The sequence below is a fragment of the Acomys minous genome (assembly GCF_964271855.1).
Source record: "Acomys minous genome assembly, chromosome: 14".
Classification (NCBI taxonomy): domain Eukaryota; kingdom Metazoa; phylum Chordata; class Mammalia; order Rodentia; family Muridae; genus Acomys; species Acomys minous.
In genome coordinates this window covers 57,391,018-57,408,717 of record NC_140496.1, presented here as the reverse complement: position 1 = coordinate 57,408,717, position 17,700 = coordinate 57,391,018, and the positions used below count along the sequence as shown (strand labels likewise).

The 17,700-nt window shown below is 44.2% G+C and overlaps 1 protein-coding gene across 3 annotated transcripts in view; it reads right to left on the bottom strand.

The window, feature by feature from the left end:
* GDAP2 (ganglioside induced differentiation associated protein 2) overlaps positions 1-17,680 on the bottom strand; it is a 52,307-nt gene extending 34,627 nt beyond the window's left edge. Inside the window, exons 1-4 of one of the 3 annotated variants that reach the window (XM_084757932.1) lie at positions 17,493-17,680; positions 8,464-8,703; positions 7,650-7,789; positions 166-319 (exon numbers count right to left, since the gene is read on the bottom strand). In XM_084757932.1, coding sequence (XP_084614058.1) covers positions 166-319; positions 7,650-7,789; positions 8,464-8,639 — 470 coding nt within the window. In that variant the 5' untranslated portion in view covers positions 8,640-8,703; positions 17,493-17,680. Of the gene's footprint in view, positions 1-165; positions 320-7,649; positions 7,790-8,247; positions 8,382-8,463; positions 8,704-17,492 lie in introns of those variants that run through there. The other 2 variants (XM_084757930.1, XM_084757931.1) reach the window with 2 other exon arrangements.
* Positions 17,681-17,700: the final 20 nt, after the last annotated feature.

The following is a 17,700-nucleotide window of genomic DNA, read 5'->3' as shown; positions in this document are numbered from 1 at the left end:
GTCTGCGTGTCTCCTGCCCTCCCAATGAACTCACAATAGTTAACACATTATTGGATAATTATAGTAATGTAAAATGCAACCATACTCCTTGAGAGACACTATCTGTGCCCTTTGGGGTTTGGTTTCACAGTGAGTTTCCATCTTTAACAAGGGGAGAGGCCGTACTTTGCCAGCTGCAGCACGTTTCTGTAGCAGCTGTACAGGGAACTCTCTGCTGCAGTGCGATAGCGGCTCTTATACTTAGGTCCCACCGTGTGAATGATGAACCGAGCAGCTAGGTTAAAGCCTTTTGTCAGTTTTGCTTCACCTGTTCGGCAACCTGGGGACAATGGGGACACATAAAAGCCTGTAAATATTAGGAAAACGCAAATAGGCAAAGCATAAACCAATGCATTAAGAACTGAGCAGTGTCATTTAAAAATAGGACCCAATACAAGCATCCACGTCTGCTGCTTCTGTTCTCGGTGGCAGTGAGGCAGGACAGCAGGTATAAGCACAATCTTATATCACAAAATGGACATGACCCAGCATAGAGAAAAGTGCACTATGGGTAACCAGTTTAGCGAAGGAGGGAAACCTAACAGCTTTGAAAGTGGGGTAAGCAGTGAAGCTGACTGAGCTGGAGGGGGGTGGGGTCAGACTTAAAGCAGACTGCTTCATTTAAACCCTGAGTCCAAAGTGTCATGTGTGAACTCTGGGTATGTTTACTGCCTCACTGTGCTTTGAGTTCCTACCTAAAGGGGATATTGGCCTTACAGATCAAATGAGTTCAGCTATGCAAAGTGCACAATGTAGCAGCGGCTGTTGTTACTGCTATTTGTGGAGAATACTAGAAAGACTCCTAACTACTTCTATTCACAGACTGTGCTGTGGTATGGGACTACAGGCACCATAGACGCCTCCTCCCGCCCCCTCTCGAAGCCAGCACAGCAGGCTTATGATTCTTTACCACTGGCACAAGAGTTTCTGGAATCCAGAACCCCAGGCACAGTGCAAAGAGGGGATTCAGTTAAGGTGTTAACGCTGTCGGGAAAACGTCTAGCCACCTGCCACTATCAGTCATCTAAGGCCAAAGAAAGACAAAGGACGAGGTGAGTCTAATAACTAGAGCAATTCCCCGATAAAACCACAGGATATCTGCTCTAACCCGCGATCCAAGAACCAGTAACTTTGCTGTTACAGAGTAAATGCTTGCATGGCCCTCCCACTTCCTGCGCTGACACCTTCCTGTAGCAAGTGATGGCTTCAGAGCAGGGTCTCTGGGAGGTGAGAGGAATGAGACAAAATCATGCTGGAGTCCTCGGGACTTTCCAACGCAACCCAGAGACTGCTTCCTTTCACGTGAAGAGGTCCAGAAACCCTCAGAAGATGCTCATCTGCTGCTATCCTGATTCCAGACTTCCAGATCACAGAGCCAGGAGAATTAAATATCTGTAAGTCACTTATCACCTTGCCAGCAGCTTGAGTGTACTAAGCAGCCAAGCACGGGGACCCACAGCTGCAATCTCAGCATCAAGAGGATACTGAGACAGGGGGTCCAAGTTTTAGGCCAGATAGGGCTATAGATAGTAAGTTCTAAGCCAGCACAGGCCACACAAAACACCACCTTAAACAAAAAGGAGAACAAGTCAGACACATGTGCCTAATTAGCCTTTCAGTTTCTCCTTAAACACCACTAACACTTAAACAGATCACTAGGAAACAAGAAAGTCCCTGATTTAACAGATGGAGGCAGAGCTCATGCTCCTGATAGACAGCTGGCAGGGTAGACACTTCCAACCTGACACCACAAACATGACTCTCCGAGACATGCCAGAAGATGCAGGGCCTTCACAAGCTTAGACCACAATTTCCAAACTACAATTTTACTTTTAAGCAGATTTCCAACTAGGCATGAAAATAGAAGCAGTCTCAGTATTTCTCTCTCTGTTGTTCTTCCCAAAAATCTGACAGCCACGGCAGCAAAAGGAGTGTGGGAGGTCTTCAAAACACAGCATCAAATGAAGTGGCCAAGCGATGTCCTAGGAGGATGTGAAACTCAGTTCCTGCGCAGTAGGCACAGAGCACTTTAGAAAGCAAGGAGAGTTGCAAGTAAGCCCTGTCAAGGGAAAAATAGGTCAGAAGAAAAACTAAAGGGTCTGACCTGAACTGAGGAGGTTTACACCTTATTAAATGTGGAGGATGAGGCAGTGACAGATGCAGGAAAAGCATCTCCATAAAATCAAGTCAACTAATAACTTCCTGGAGGGAAAAGAAGCAGAAGAAGAATAGTAATCTACTCGCTTACTGGCTGTGAACGTTTTATATAGTCACTATGCTAATATGCAATATACTGATTTAATTATATTGTGATAGCAGTTTGGGAAGGTGGTGAAAGAGGAAGAACATGTGAAAGTTTTCTGCGCGATGGAGTAGATGGAGGTTTCATTTCCTCAGTAAAAGTCAACAGAAAAACAACCAAGAGAGGAATTTCAGCACACTGCTAGAAAAGGCAGGTGAGCCAAGTGTGGTGTCAGATGGTGGCAAAGGCTTGCACAAGGACTGGATACTGCTCCTCATACATTATATTTGTCTGAAAAAGATATACATTGATCAACAGAACACTGTGTGCACAGAATTATTAAAAAACAAGACAGGCAGGAAAATCTCATTTGTCAACTATTTGACACAGCTTTTAAAGTAATTATTTATTTGGAAGAGTAGGTAAATGTCTTAGTTATTTTAAATTACCTGTAGCTGTGATCAAAGAAGAAGCAAAAGGAAATAAATTAGATTCAGGGATTTCCCTAATTCCTTTCGCCCTTCTTGTTTTCTCCTATCTAGTGTTAAGGGGTGAAATGGGAGGGGGGATAAAGGATGGGAAAAAGAAAAACTCACAAAGCAGCAAAGACCAACTACAATGGCAACTTCTAGAAGACAGTTACAGTTTCAGAGGGTGAGTCCGTTATCATTAGGGCAGGCAGGGAGGCATGCAGACAGGCAGGCAGGCATGCAGGCAGGGAGGGAGGCAGACAGGCAGGCAGGCAGACAGGCACACAGACAGACAGGCAGGCATGCAGGCAGGGAGGGAGGCAGACAGGCAGGCAGGCAGACAGGCAGACAGACAGGCACACAGACAGACAGGCAGGCAGGCAGACAGACATAGCTCTGAAGCAGAAGCTGAAAGGTTGCATCCATTCTACAAGCAGGAGACAGAGGGAGGGAGAGCACTGAGAATGGCTTGGGCTCTTAAAATGTCAAAGCCCCCCCCCCCGCGACACCTCCTAATCTTTCCCAAACAATTCCACCAAAGAGAGGCTATGGGGACCAGTCTCAAACCATCGCAGTGAGGATTTATGTTTCCAGCAGAAACTGTAATTCAGAGTAGCCAAATAGACCTTGTTAGAAAAAAAAAATGAAAGCATGGGTGAAGTGACAGGTAGAAAAGACAACTTCGCGGTCTTAAGGGAGGCATGGATGCATACCAGGATTATCAGTTTGGTCCTAAAAATCACCAAATAGACTGTGAAGCATGGGACAGGGAACTGGAGTCTAGGCAACACCACATGGCTGGCATTACAGGTGCAACGGGTAACACCGCATGGCTAGCATTCCAGATGCAACGGGCAACACCGCATGGCTAGCATTCCAGATGCAACGGGTAACTGTTCAAATCCAATCCAGACAGCAATCCTGTAGCAGCAGTAGCCACCAGCAGGCCAGTCAGCATTTGCTTATCTTCAATATGATTATAGTACAACAAGATTTGTGAAGTGCTTTAGCCCAAACTTGATTCCAATGTGTAGAGACACAGACTGTCACCACAAGTATATCAAATAAAAGAGCCAGGATGGCTTGAAAGACAACTGAGTGAATTCACTCTATCATTAGTAAGAAGAAGCTGGGCTAGATTAAACCCAGAAACTAACAACATAAAAACAAGAGCAATGTGTGCTCCTGACTGAATACAAGGAGTCAACAAAATAACCTCAAAGGACCCTTCTGGGCAACTGAAAATGTCACCTATAATCTAGGATTAGATCTACTGTCTGAAACTAAACAGTAGAGTGCATCGTCTAAAGAAGACGCAATGGATAGTACCCTCCTGGAAGCAGAACACATGTAGTTACTTTCTCTTTCTGAAAATATGTGTATACCTTCATGCTACACATGGAAAGAGCCAGAAGTGGTGATGCTTGAATGGTGGGAATATTATGGCTTTAGTTATTTTAGCTTGTATGCACATTATTTTTTTATAATTCATATATATGGCTTCTAAACTAAAAATTACTAGTTAAAAGAAACAAGATATGTGTATTATTATATATTCAAAAATAGATAGCAGGCAAACACATATTTTGCTTATTGTGAAGATTTCTCACATCAGTGTTTAGAAAAAGAAAAGCTGGGCCTGGTTGTGCATGCTTGTAATACCAGCACTTGGGAGGCAAAGGCAGAAGGATGGATGGAATCTAGGGCTAGCCTCAGGTACATGAAATCCTGTCTCTCCCCCACCCCACCCCACCCCCAGCCTCAAATAAAAAGGAAGGAAAAAGAAGTTGAAATGTGAATATCTTGCTTGTTCCTAGGACAACACTTTTTGTTTATTGTTCCTAAGAAGTCTGGATGCTGGAAATCAAGACTAACAGTGCTGTTCCATCTTTCACATGTTTGTTCCGTCCTGTTTCTGTTAATCAAAAGCTTGAAAGCTGAATATTGTTATAAACATTGTTAAAACACCACCCTGAAAGTGTTGTTAAGGTTTGAAAAGAAAGCCCAGCTCACTAAGTAAGATGGCCTCTGGTCCTAGTTCTGTGCAGTGTGACGCCTGCCCTTGGCTGCATGTCCTGCTAAGGAGCACCGGGCATCTGAGTTCCCAAAGGGGCTTCAGCACCATTTCAACTGCATGTCTTTGCAAGCCCTAGCCCCACAATGCTGAAGCACGGGGGCTGCCGAGGAAGTGTAGTCCACACACTCCGCCTTGCAAGCTCACGCCTCAGCCCCGAGTCAGAGCACACAGGCAACCGCACCTCCTCACTGTGCATGCCCAGGCTCTGACCTGCTCTTCTGGGTACGTACTCTGGGCTGGACAAGCAGCCTGGTGAACCCAGATGTTCTAATTCTTTATAATCGGATACAAAGCACAACTCATATAACTTTGTGTTTTGAAAACCATATTCAAAGTGTGAAAGATGTACTGATTGGGGACTAAATGGCAACACAAATCCTAGATGACCTATCTTTAGAAAGCTCTGTTTCTTAGAGAAAAAAAAAATCTCACTAAATTGCAACACAATTTTATTTACTAGAAATTCTATCAACAAAATAGCTATCACCCTCCATGTTCAAAACACCCCTTTTGAGAATAGCTAGTGCTCCTTTCAAATATTCTCTATGTTAATTCTAGTTGTTTGAATGTTCAGTAATGTGCCTTCCATAATGCCTAACACGCTAATAATGTTTCTTTTAGGTGTACTCTGGTTTATCATTCTTTTTTTTTTTTTTTTTTTTTTTTTTTGCTTTTTTGTTTTTCAAGACAGGGTTTCTCTGTGTAGCCTTTGCTTTCCTGGACTTGCTTTGTAGACCAGGCTGGCCTCGAACTCACAGCGATCCATCTGCCTCTGCTTCCCGAGTGTTGGGATTAAAGGTGTGCACCATCATGCCCGGCCAGTTTATTACTCTTAAAAGGTAGAACTAAGACTACAATAAAAGGCACATGGTCTACTGAGGGGTCTCAGCCTCTTTTAGCACTGATGATTTGTTCACAATAAAGCAGTATAAGAGTGCTAGCTTTGCGTTTATTCAGTTTAAATCCTTGGGAATTTCATTTCTCAGCCACTTAATGGAAATGATGTTATCTTTGCTGGTAAGTTCCTGCCTAAATGAAGTTTATCTTTTACCCAGGACAGTGTCCTCACAATAGCAACCTATAATATCACAACATCTACTCAGGCCAGTGTCCTCACAGTGGCAATCTATAACATCACAACATCTACTCAGGCCAGTGTCCTTGCAGTGACAATCTTTCAGAGTCCTTAAGGACTCTGAAGGACTACTAAACAGTCTGAAGTTGAGGAGCAATAGGGAAGGGTTCACAGTTTACCACGCAAATGCTGGTGAGTGTGAGAAATGGATTTATCAAGAATAAATGAAGGGAGACGAGTTGGCAGGGAGGGAGGAAGGAGGTGGTGACAGACAGAAGTAGAGCCACATGAAATTTAGGACCTGGTGACAGACTTGGTGGGAAGGATAAGGAAGAGGGACATGTTAACCCCAGGGTTTTCTGGATAAAAAAGCAGAATGGAAGATAGGCAATTCTACTGACAGTAAATACTTCATATGTGCAAGAAAGATTATCAAACTGGCTTCCCTGGCCTGGCCTGTCTAGCACTCTAAATTTAATGCCAGACTATAATATTAATCTTTATCGATTTTTTGTTTAATGTTTTTGCTTTTAGTTCCAGCCAGTCCATTTGTTATCTGTCCCTAGCTTTCTATCATAAATTTAGTAAGGCATAATCTGTAATCATTTACTGCTTTAATGATAATACGAAAAGGTGACAGTGCCACATGTTCAAACATTTGGCGGCCACTGATAACCTCTGCAGGTCAGCACTGGTCCTTCAGACAAGACAAGCAAGAACTAACTGGTAGCACCAGCACTAGTAGAACCTGATTTCCACTCTTGTACCTGATGTCCACCATGCCATTTGGTCTGTGCATTAATTTATTGGCAGTGTCTGCAGCAACAGAACTTAATGTCCACGATGCCAATTGGTTTGTATGATACTACTTTTTTTTCATCCAAAATATTTACTAAATGTTGCTATGCATCAAATGCTATGAGGTAGGAACTACCATTACCACAACAACCTGGGGCATGAGAAGACTCAGACTGAGCAGGGATGTCATGGCCTCCACTCCTAAGCTCAGTACAGAGCAGTTACAATATGAACGCCAGCTAAGCATTAACAACTCCTAAACAGTCTGTTAAATCCCGGGGTTTATTTTTTTAGGTAAATATTAAATTTAATAGAATAATATCTGCTTTTCTACTCTCTGTATTATTTTTAAATTTCACTCTAAGATGTATGAACATGTATTTTTAACCAGAGTAGCTTCTCTGTTAGATTTACCAAAGAACTTTCTAGTATTTTCTTAAAGATTCTAATTTCCACACATTTATTATGGCAATATTAATGAATTATTATAATTTGAGTAAGACTTTTTCAACCCTCCTCAGCATTCCTCCATACTCACTGGTCTCTGCTGTCCTCACAGCTTTCTCAGCCTGCTTTCTCATAGAAGCCAGGACCACCAGCCTAGAGGCAACCTCACCCACAACAGGCTGGGCCTCCCACCTCAAGCACTGATTAAGGAAACGCCACATAGGCTTGCCTACAGCCCAGTCTTATGAAGGCATCTTCTTCATTCAGGTTCCCTCCTTTCAGATAACTCTACTTGTATCAAGTTGATATAAAACTAGCCAACACATGACTGACCAGTTGTACTGCTAGTAAAGTCTTAGGGAATGTCATGCCCTGTTGGGGTTCAGCAACAGAAAATAAGCTTTATATGCACAGTTTTCTCCGTGGACACCAAGCACACGTGCTCACAGGTGAGGACATTTAGGCGTCCCACACAGTAGCGCATTTGAGAGTGCCACTCACCCTTAAGTTTCTGGAGGTCTTCCTTTAAGTCTGGCCCTGCAAGCATGAAGATGCTCTCCGACACGGGGTTCTTATCCGTGAGGCTTTCATTGCTGGTATTCACAATGGCTGTACAGTTCAGCAATGCCACGTCGCCTTTCCTGAGGGACCAACAGATAAAAAGCAATTGTGGGAAAGAAAAGGGAGATAAATGACCTAGTTTCTAAGTACTCCAAAACCCTCCAACTGTTCCAACCTCAGAATTCTTAGAAGCACCATGGCATATGTTAGCTGCTGGCTGTATTTCCTTCATTATAACGGACTGCTTACACAGTTGAGAGTAGTTGATTTAAAGAGTTTAGAAGTAGCATCAGTCATAACAGCCAAAAGAACAGAAAAAACCTGCCTGCCCATCAGCTAGAAAGCTGGTAAGTGTGCACACACAAAGTACTACTACATCATAAAATGACAAATAATGCTCTGTACTACAACTGGAAACATTATACTAAGTCCAAAAGTCTCACATATTTTACAGTTGGAATTTCATGTATATGAAATGTCAAACAACAAACAGACAAACCAACAAGATTACTCCTGAAGGTGATGGGCATGTCGCTACCCTAACTGTGGAGAGGGCTTCATGGATGCACACATAGAGCAGGATTTACGCTGTACATTTTAAATCCATACAGGTCACTGTATGTTTATGATACATCAATGAAGGTGTACTGTAAGAGTAGTATTTCAATAATGCTAGGAGTTCAAAAAAAAAAAAAAGAACTTTAGAGGAGAATTATGAGGATGCACACACAGCAAGATACAATAAAAAAGTTACCAAAGAACCACTTTTCCATTAATGACCCGATCATAGAGAAAAGGCGATCTGCTGGTGCCTTCCTGGACTGTCTCAGCTGTGCTGTCAGAGGGGTTTAATTCATCTTCATGTGAGTCACCCCAGCTTAGCAGCGTGTCCACATCCACAAACTGGGAAGGCGCACCCAGGGGATCCATGGAACGGGAACTTCAGCTTGTATCCAAAACTCCTCGGCAATTCAACAGTTCCTGGAGATTTTAGCTTAAAAGAGAAGAGATCATTTCAAAAGAAAAGCATAAAAATTGCACACAATATCACTGTATTTCTACTAAGCCAGAGTGCCAAACTCTGCTGTGGAATGGAATGAGCCAGGAGCTCATTGTGTGTCCCCAGTCACTGCACTGGTCTATTAGGACAAAGACAACCAAAAAATCCTAAAAGGGCGGGAATAAAGGGGGAAGGGACTATATAAACATAACTTCCTTTAAGAAACTGCACCCTTTGTGATTAAAATCATCACAAATCAGCCGGGCGTGGTGGCGAACGCCTTTAGTCCCAGTACTGGGGAGGCAGAGGCAGGTGGATCACTGTGAGTTCGAGGCCAGCCTGGTCTACAAAGTAAGTCTAGGACAGCCAAGGCTACAGAGAGAAGCCCTGTCTCGAAAAACACAAACAAAAAATCATCACGAATCATACCAGTTCTACTTTTCAGAGAGGATTACTCATTCGACATGCCAGGCATCCACTATTGCAAAATAAATAAACAAGATGCTTTATTCTGTGCCATAAGAAAATGATAAATACTACGTACAATTTAAAGAATTCCATCTGATAATAATATGGATATGTTAGCAAGGCTGGTTGAGACATGGAGGGCACTACAGTTAAGTAGTAAGAGAAAATAAGGATTTCAACTAACAATGGAGTAAGACGAGCTTGGATTTAAGAGGCAACATGTGGGGGCTAGAAAGATGACTCAGCAATTAGGAGTATACACTGGTCTTGCAGAGGAGCTGAGCTTGGTGGTTCTTAGAGCCCATGTTGGGAGGCTCACAGCCACCTATAATTCCAGATTAGGGAGTATAATATCCTCTTCTGGCTTCTGTAGCGACTGCATTCATAATTAGACCATACATGAACATGTACATATATACTTAATTAAAAATAAAATCTTTTTTTTAAAGAAGCAACATGCACACATATACGTAATTAAAAATAAAGTAAAATCTTCTCTTAAAAAGAGGCAACATGTAATCTCAGCCTGCAATCCTAGCACTTAGACAGGTAGAGGCAGGAGGATCTCCGTGAGTTCGAGACCAGCCTGGTCTACAAAGTGAGCCGAGGACAGCCGAGGACAGACAAGGCAACACAGAGAAACCCTGTCTTGAAAAACAAAACAAAACAAAAAAGCAACATGCAGAGGACTAGTAAACAGGATGTGACAACACACAGAATATGGTACATAAGACTGCATGTGGCAGACAGCCGATTGTACGAAAGTTGCCAGAGAAACGCGAGAGGAAGACACAGTTTCTAGAGCTGGACCTAGGATGTGGAAAACTCCACCAGAGAAAGTATGCGCAACATACCACTGACTCCTACAGCTGTTACAGTAAACTGTAGCCTCCTTAATCCACTTAGCATTTGTAAGCGCCAAGGGTGTGTTAGGTACTGTTCTGAGTTCTGCAGACACTGGTATCAGGTATTTCTACCTTAGGGAGCTCATGTGTCCACAGAGAAGACCGGTGATGGTAACAGTGTAACTAGAATGTGTGTATTGCAGAGGGAAGGTGACATGTGAGGGGCAAGTTAAGCTGAGAAAGCAAGAGAGGAGGGGAACAGCCAGGGCAAAGACCAAAGGGCAGGAGGAAGGAGCGAGCTGCAGTCCCAGAGGAGCCAGGAAGTCAGTCACTCAGGCTGGAGAACCAGCCAGGGATTGAATTCGACGATAAGGCTGGTGCAGGGCAAGGACAGACGGTGTGGTTGTAAACCATGCTAAACTCCTTAGCTCCTGCTCTAGGTATGAGGAAGCCACTAGAAGGGCTTGACCGTCACAACTAAATACAATGCTTGAAAGGAAGACTCTAGCCAAGGAAAGCAAGAGGGGCAAGAGTAGCCGTAAAAAATACAGGAGGAATCTAGAAGAGATGGTGCCCATGAGAAATGTCAGATCTGAAATATGGCTGACAGGTAGAGCCAAAGGATTGTCATAGGAATACAGAGGGCGAGGAAGTGCACAAGTCAGGCAATGCCTAGGTCACTTGCTTGCACAACTGAGTACAACAGTAATCTATTTATAGAGAAGAGATACTGGAGCAAGATGTGGGATGAAGGAGAAGTAAGGGATTTCCCCTCCCATATGTCTTTTTGGATGTACCGACTTCAAAATGCTCATCACACAGACACGTGTTTATGGTCAAACTGACAACTGGATGCTTCAAGCTAGAGCTCAGAGCAGAGGTTCAGCTAATAGATCTAGAAGTCCCAGCAGGTGCAGTGTTGCTAACTACAGGAACTAGCTAAGACTGCCTGCAGAGCAAATGCGAGCAATGAGAAAGAGCTCCTAGGATTCAGTCCTATCACAAAATGTACACTAAGGCAAGCCCGAGAGTGAGAAGGCTGGTAAAAAAGGCCGGAAGCCCAGCAAAGACGGGGAGTGGCAGGCCAACAGAAGAGGGTATTTATGCAGTATCTCAGAAGGGTCAGCAAGGGCAGAGCTACCAAAGGACCAAGACCAGGGGCGCTCAGGAAGTGACCAGACAGATGTCAGGGGACGAGTCAATCTGGAAACTAGTTTTTAAAAAGCTTTTTGGCATGAGACTGTTTGTCGTCACACTGAGGAAGAACACACTTGCCCTTCCAAAACTAATGTATTAGTGTTTCTTGGTGAGAGGCATGGATACTTCTAGAAGCAGAGATCTATCAGAATGTGCCAATTCTTCTACATATATTGTTAGCTAGGAAGTGTGGGCATTCACCTAGCAGTTAAAAAGATCTTGTAGATTATACCAAGCTAATTTGTATTAGTGCTTAATGTTCACACTGAACACTTCTTTAACATTAGTTTTCTAGATGTACTTAGTTCATAGTCAGCCGTTGAGCCTAGGGGCAAACACATGCCACATGTTTGCAAGTACTCAGACTTACTCCAGGAGAAACGAACAGAGGACAAATGCCACTGACTCTATGTAATAACTGTCTCAGAAATTCCTGATTGCAAAAACAGACATGCTGACTCATGCTCAAAAGTTCTTAGCCATAAAATAAAAAGAAAAAAATCACCAAAAACTCAGTTTCTAAATTGCAAACTTGCATGTTAACTTTTAGAATAAAACCGTTTCTTTAAATTCTATTTCTGACTCTTAACACCTGCTTCTAGAACATTTTAAAATCAACAAAAAGTTAAATGATCAAGGAAAAAATATCTCAACTTTGGTCTAGCTCTCCTTTTTTTGCTATGATCGAGGTAAAACCACATTGTATGCATAACCTTGAAGCTAGCTTCTCTTAACTGCTGTCAGGTGACTATGCCCACATTCAATTACACAGAGCAACAGTGGAGTGTGACACAATAAGTCATGAGCCTGTGTGTGTACAGGCCCAAATTCAGATCCCTGACTCACCATCTGCGAGCTGCGATCTTTGAGGCAGTGGTGATTAACTCATAGGTTTATCATGAAGACTAATGCAATACTACACAGCAGAGTGCTTAACGCAAAGCAAGGCACAATGAATTCCATTTTTAGATTTCCTCAGGGCCAGTGTAACCACGTGCCGAAAAGACTAAGTATTCACTATCAAATCACCATGCAAGCTGAATGCTGAGTGCTGAACTAAGTTACAGTTTTATACATCTCAATGTCACGGTCTCCCTTGTCATGTCTTGTTAATCCCTAAATAACCCCACATCTGTTCCTATGCCTCTAGGGGAAGGAAGTCACACAATCAGCAATCTTGACTGTGCCAAAATGAGTGTGCATGCTCCTACATTAGCTGGACTCTCCATCAGCACTACTGTTTTAACCAATTACAGCTGTCTCTCTAAGTGACTCTGAACTGCACCTGTCACAGAGAATCTTTACCACGTCCTTCAGTGCTATGCCACACTCTGTGCAGTCCCCCCCCACACAATTCTCGGGGTTCACCTATGTAACCAAGAGGACAAGGCAAAATGATGGGGTGGCTTCTTCCAAAGACAGAAAAGGCACAGTGGCCAAGTCTTACTCTCTCTACTACTCCGAAGGTGTCAGCCTCCAGCTGCAGGAAAGCGGGGGGGGGGGGGGGGGGGGGTTCTCTGCTGAAAGTTCACACCATGCACAGGCTTTAGAATAAACCACTGTGGAAGTGTGGATGCCCTGGCCTTAGCTGGCTTTAAAACTAGTTCCATCGCACTTGTTATTTCCATTGCAAGCTCATGAGAGACACTGAACCAGAGCCATGAAACAATGCAACAATGTTACTTTTGAAGCCCTGATCTATAGAACCTGTGAGAAAAGAAATACCTCTTGGCCTGCTATGTTCCAGCATTCACTCACTCAAGAATGTTGGATACTGAATGTCTACGGGAAAGACAAAGCCACGAAAACCACACAAACACAAAATCACAGAAATAGTGATAAATATGCTGTGTTAGGCGGGGGCGGGGAGACTGTTAATTTAGGCTATAAAAACAAAGATTGCCTTATTCAAAAAGTAGCAGTAAGACCAAAACAGGAGAGGAATTTCCCACGGGTGAAGGGAATTCTGAGAGCTATACATGAGACTTTGGGGCATTAAGGATCCCCAGTGAATGTAGGAGGCACAGAGGGGACGTTATAAATACGCTGTCTGACCCTTACAACATTCCTATGCAGCAGGCACTAGGACTCTAGTGTCAAACTTAAGACCATGTGACTACCATGTGGCCCCTGAGGCCACACCCAGGACATGCTGATCCTGGAACCTGTGCCATTCCTCTGCGCTCTTCTCTTCCTGCTGCTCAAACCACTCCTCCTCAGTTCCAAATCCATCTTCATGCAAATGTTTTCAATTTCTAGGCAATCTCAGGATATATTCTGCATGCTTAAGGCAGCCAAAAGATCTTCATTCAAGCACATTACCAGCTGCCCTTTGTAAGAATAACATCGATTCGCCCCGAAAATCCCCCTTGCACTGAAGATCTTTCCTCCTTTATTTCTTCTTCAGATCATAGAAACATCTCCACACACATTTTCTTTCATCTGTCTTCTTTCTTTCTTTCTTTCTTTTTTTCTGTGTGTGGCACTGGGGTTGAACCTAGGGCCTCTCGCATGCTGGGCAAACGCTACCAGCAAGCTGTATCTCCTGCCCTCTTTTACTCGCTATTTTGAGGCGAGGCACTCTAAATTGCTCAGCCTCACCTTGCTCACTCCAGCTCCCATAGGCACTGAAACCAGAGTCTCCTGCCTCAGACTCCTGAGCAGCTGGGACTTGAGGCTTGTGCCACTGGGCCTGGCTCACCCCTTCACTTTGTGTGAGTGTGCATGATGTAGAGATGTGTAAGCACGTGAATGGAGGTCAGAAGTTCACAGCAGGTGTCTTCCTCATTTGCTCGGTCAGTTTATCTTTAGAGACAGGGTCTCTCACTGAGCCTGGAGCTCAGCGACTCAGCCAATAAACTCACGGAGCCTCACCTCCTCACTCCAGAGCTGAGGTTACAGGAACACACACACACACACACACACACACACACACACACACACACACACACACACACGGCACCCAGCTTTCTACACGGGTGTGGCGGAGCGGCGCTCAGTGCTCACAATGGAGTGGCAAGGCTGTCGAGGGTGAGATGTCGCTGCTCTCAGCCCCACTTCACTTCTGAGTATCTGCTGCAGAGCTCTGCTTCCTCTTCCATGTACTCAACCTCCTGCAATTTTCCTTCAGCCCAACAAGGGTTAGAGCTCTGTTTCAAGGTCAACAGAAACTTCTGGAAATCCTATTATTGTCTTTGATGTACACTTGGGTAGCTCTCCCGTATGTCCACTCCTATCCAGTCAGTACAGTTTGGTGGATGTCTCCAGCTACTGGAGTCATTGTGATCCACAAGATGAGTGGTAATTGAGGGACAAGTGATGCTCATAGCTGACTAGGGGCCAAAGTTAAGGGCACTTTCTGGACAATGTTCTGGAAGTTAATTAAGGTTGAATTCTTTTGCTCTATCTATACTGAGAAACTGATTTTTCTCATTAAAAAGAGATTTAACTTTCACCTGCTCCTAACATAAACTTATAGCCACACCTGTGCATCGCCTCCACATTTAAGAATGTACAGCAAACCCAAAGGTGTCAGGAACCTAAGGCCCAAAGTGCAGGAACTCCTCCCAGTCCTAGGGTTACAGGTCACTTTGAAAAGTAGCGTGATGGGAAAACCCTCTTGCCCCACAGAATGTGTGCTTAAGAGTTCATGCGTGGGCATACATCTGAAAGGATTTCCAGACTGAGATTAACGATTCTAGGGACAGTCTAAAATCAAGAAGGGGCCATAGGCATGGTAGGAGGTGGAGTGGGGGGCAGGCAGATGACTACAGTGGTCTATAACCTGAGCCAGAATTTGGATAAAATAGAATGGAAAAAACACATCTCACTGGAAATCAATTGGTCAGTTCTGAACCTTGAACAAGCTTGCAAACACTATAGTTTAGCGAATCAGGTCCCTGAGGCATATTTTCATACCCAAAAGTCATAGGATTCCAGAATTTATCAGATGTATGTATAATGCCAAATGCTTTCTTTCTATGTTGAAGAGAAAGGACCCCCAAAGAAGCTACTAATATTCTATAATTAAAAAGGACACTCTAAACAGTTCTCTGTAACTTATTTCCCTTGCATTCTGTCGTTACTAGCCTTAAAAATAACCTTCTAAATAGTGATTTATATGAAAAATCAAATTGTCCAGCAAGACCAGAACAAGTGAGAATGCTTTGGATCCCTGTCACAAAGCTTGACTTCCCACCAGGTAAGAAGAATGGCCTCAAGCCGGGTGTGGTGGCACAAGCCTTTACTCCCAGCACTGGGGAGGCAGAGGCAGGTGGATCTTTGTGATTCTCAGGATAGTTCCAGGAGAGCCAGAACTATGTAGAAAGATCTTATCTCAAAAAAGAAAAAAAATGGTATTATTTTCAAAAAGGAAAGTGAGGCTAAGCTGTCTGTCAAATGTTTGTACAGATGACACAAGTCTGGAAAGTACATGGAGTTGGACTATGCATCTGACATCTAATAATTAAGCTACTAGTTTGTGGCTTTTGATTAATTACAGATTAACTAGTCCTCATGGCTTTGTATTTCAACATTTAAATGCGCAGGATATTTAAGGATGAAAATATATACCACACCCACCCCAATGCCAAATCAATTATACTTAAAGAGTTGTCTTGGGCAAATGGAAAGCTGCCCCAATGAAAAAGTGTCAGTGCTCAAATATGTCAGCAATAAAGACACTGTAATAAAAAAGACTTGTAAGCTTTATCAATGGTCCCAGGTAAATTTTAACATCATCTTTCAAGGGCCGGGCGTGGTGGAGCACACCTTTAATCCTAGCACTTGGGAGACAGGGGGCGGATCGCTGTGAGTTCGAGGCCAGCCTGGTCTACAAATCGAGTCCAGGACAGCCAAGGCTAACACAGAGAGACCCTGTCTTGGGGAAAAAAAGAAAAAGAAAACAACAACAACAACAACAACAATAACAATCCAACCCATCATCTTTCAAAAACTCTCACAGCAATTCATGCAGTGTGCAATTTGAAACTTAAATGAGAACGCTGTCCTTTAAGAACTAGATAAGGAAATCAAGATGTGCTGTTTTAGCCTGGAGTGGCAGTGCACGCCTTTAATCCCAGTGATTTAATCCCTCCGTAGGCAGAGGCAGGTGGCTGGCTCTCTGTGGGTTCAAGGACAGCACTGACAATGGAGAGTTCCAGGACAGGCAGAGAGACACCATCAGACTCTGTCTTAGAAAGAAAGGAAGAGTAAAGGAAGAAAGAGGGCAAGAAAGAAAGGTATCTTAGCACTTCATAGCTAGACCAGGCTAGCTTCTGAGTGCTGGTATTAATGTCATGGACCAAGCCAGGCTTTGAGCCCACAATCCAAGATGACAATATCGACTGGCAATGTGTAAAGGTTGGGCAGGCCTAAAAGATTCTACACTGTTTTTTCCACCTCTAACAAGGTAATGCACATCATCTATATCTATCCAAATCTCCTCCCCTGCTTGGAATAAATCTATTGTCACAATTTCTTGCCTTCTCGTTCATCCAGCCCACAACAAATGTATTCTTGTTTCAAAACGCCTATGCTGCTTCAACCACCACCTATGTGTTCTCTATAAAATTTTTTCTTACATACAGAAGATGAGCTGAACGTTCTTTTAAAACGCGAAGAAAACCATAGCTGGTTAACAGTCCCTAAAATTAAACAGGAGGATAAATCTACCTGTCAACTACACTTGTCTACCTGTCTAATTTCTAGGCTGGTTGCAAAGGTCTTGTTCAATAAGCGATGGCAGGAGATCACTTCTTTTGTATGTCGGCTTCGGTTCTATACAGACAGCCGCAGATATCAGAGCTCGGTTCTAAAACTTCTAGACAGCCCGTGGAAAGAACGGGGCAGAACCGCAAGAGAGAAAAACTAATTTCCTCTTGTTGACAGAGCGGCTCATTCTCAGTCTGCAATCAAGACGGGGCCAGGCCAGGGGTCATTTCCCTCTCAAGTGGCTTGAGAGCGGAAACACAAAGCCAAGCCAATGTCACTCCAGGGACTGTGGGGTCCCTGGACAACTCAGCATCCTGGGCTTGGCTTCTGCCTACAGAGGACTCAATGTACAGGGAGGGCTAGATTAGACTTGAGCTGCCACCTGCAGGGCTGCTAGCGGCACCTCGTCCTAGGATCCCGGGACACGAGCTTCCAGAGCTCCGCGCCCCAACCTGCCCGGGGTGCGACCCTCAAAGCCGGGGTGGATATGCCACTCAGAACCCTCCCAGCTGCCGCACCCGGCCGTGCCGCCCTCCCTTCCCAGCTTCGCCCTCCTCTCACGGCGCTCGTGCGGGCCCATCCGGGCGGCGGCGGGCAGCTCAGCTCCGTAGCAGAAGGTGGTGGGTGGTGGGTGACATCTGCACACAGCGATAGTCAAAGGCGGAGGTTGAAGGGAGCTGGTCTCCAGAGGCAAGGGTGACTAGCGACAGCGCTCTGACAGCAAAGGTACCCGCTTCCTCTCCGCCACGCCACCCAATCACAGCATTCT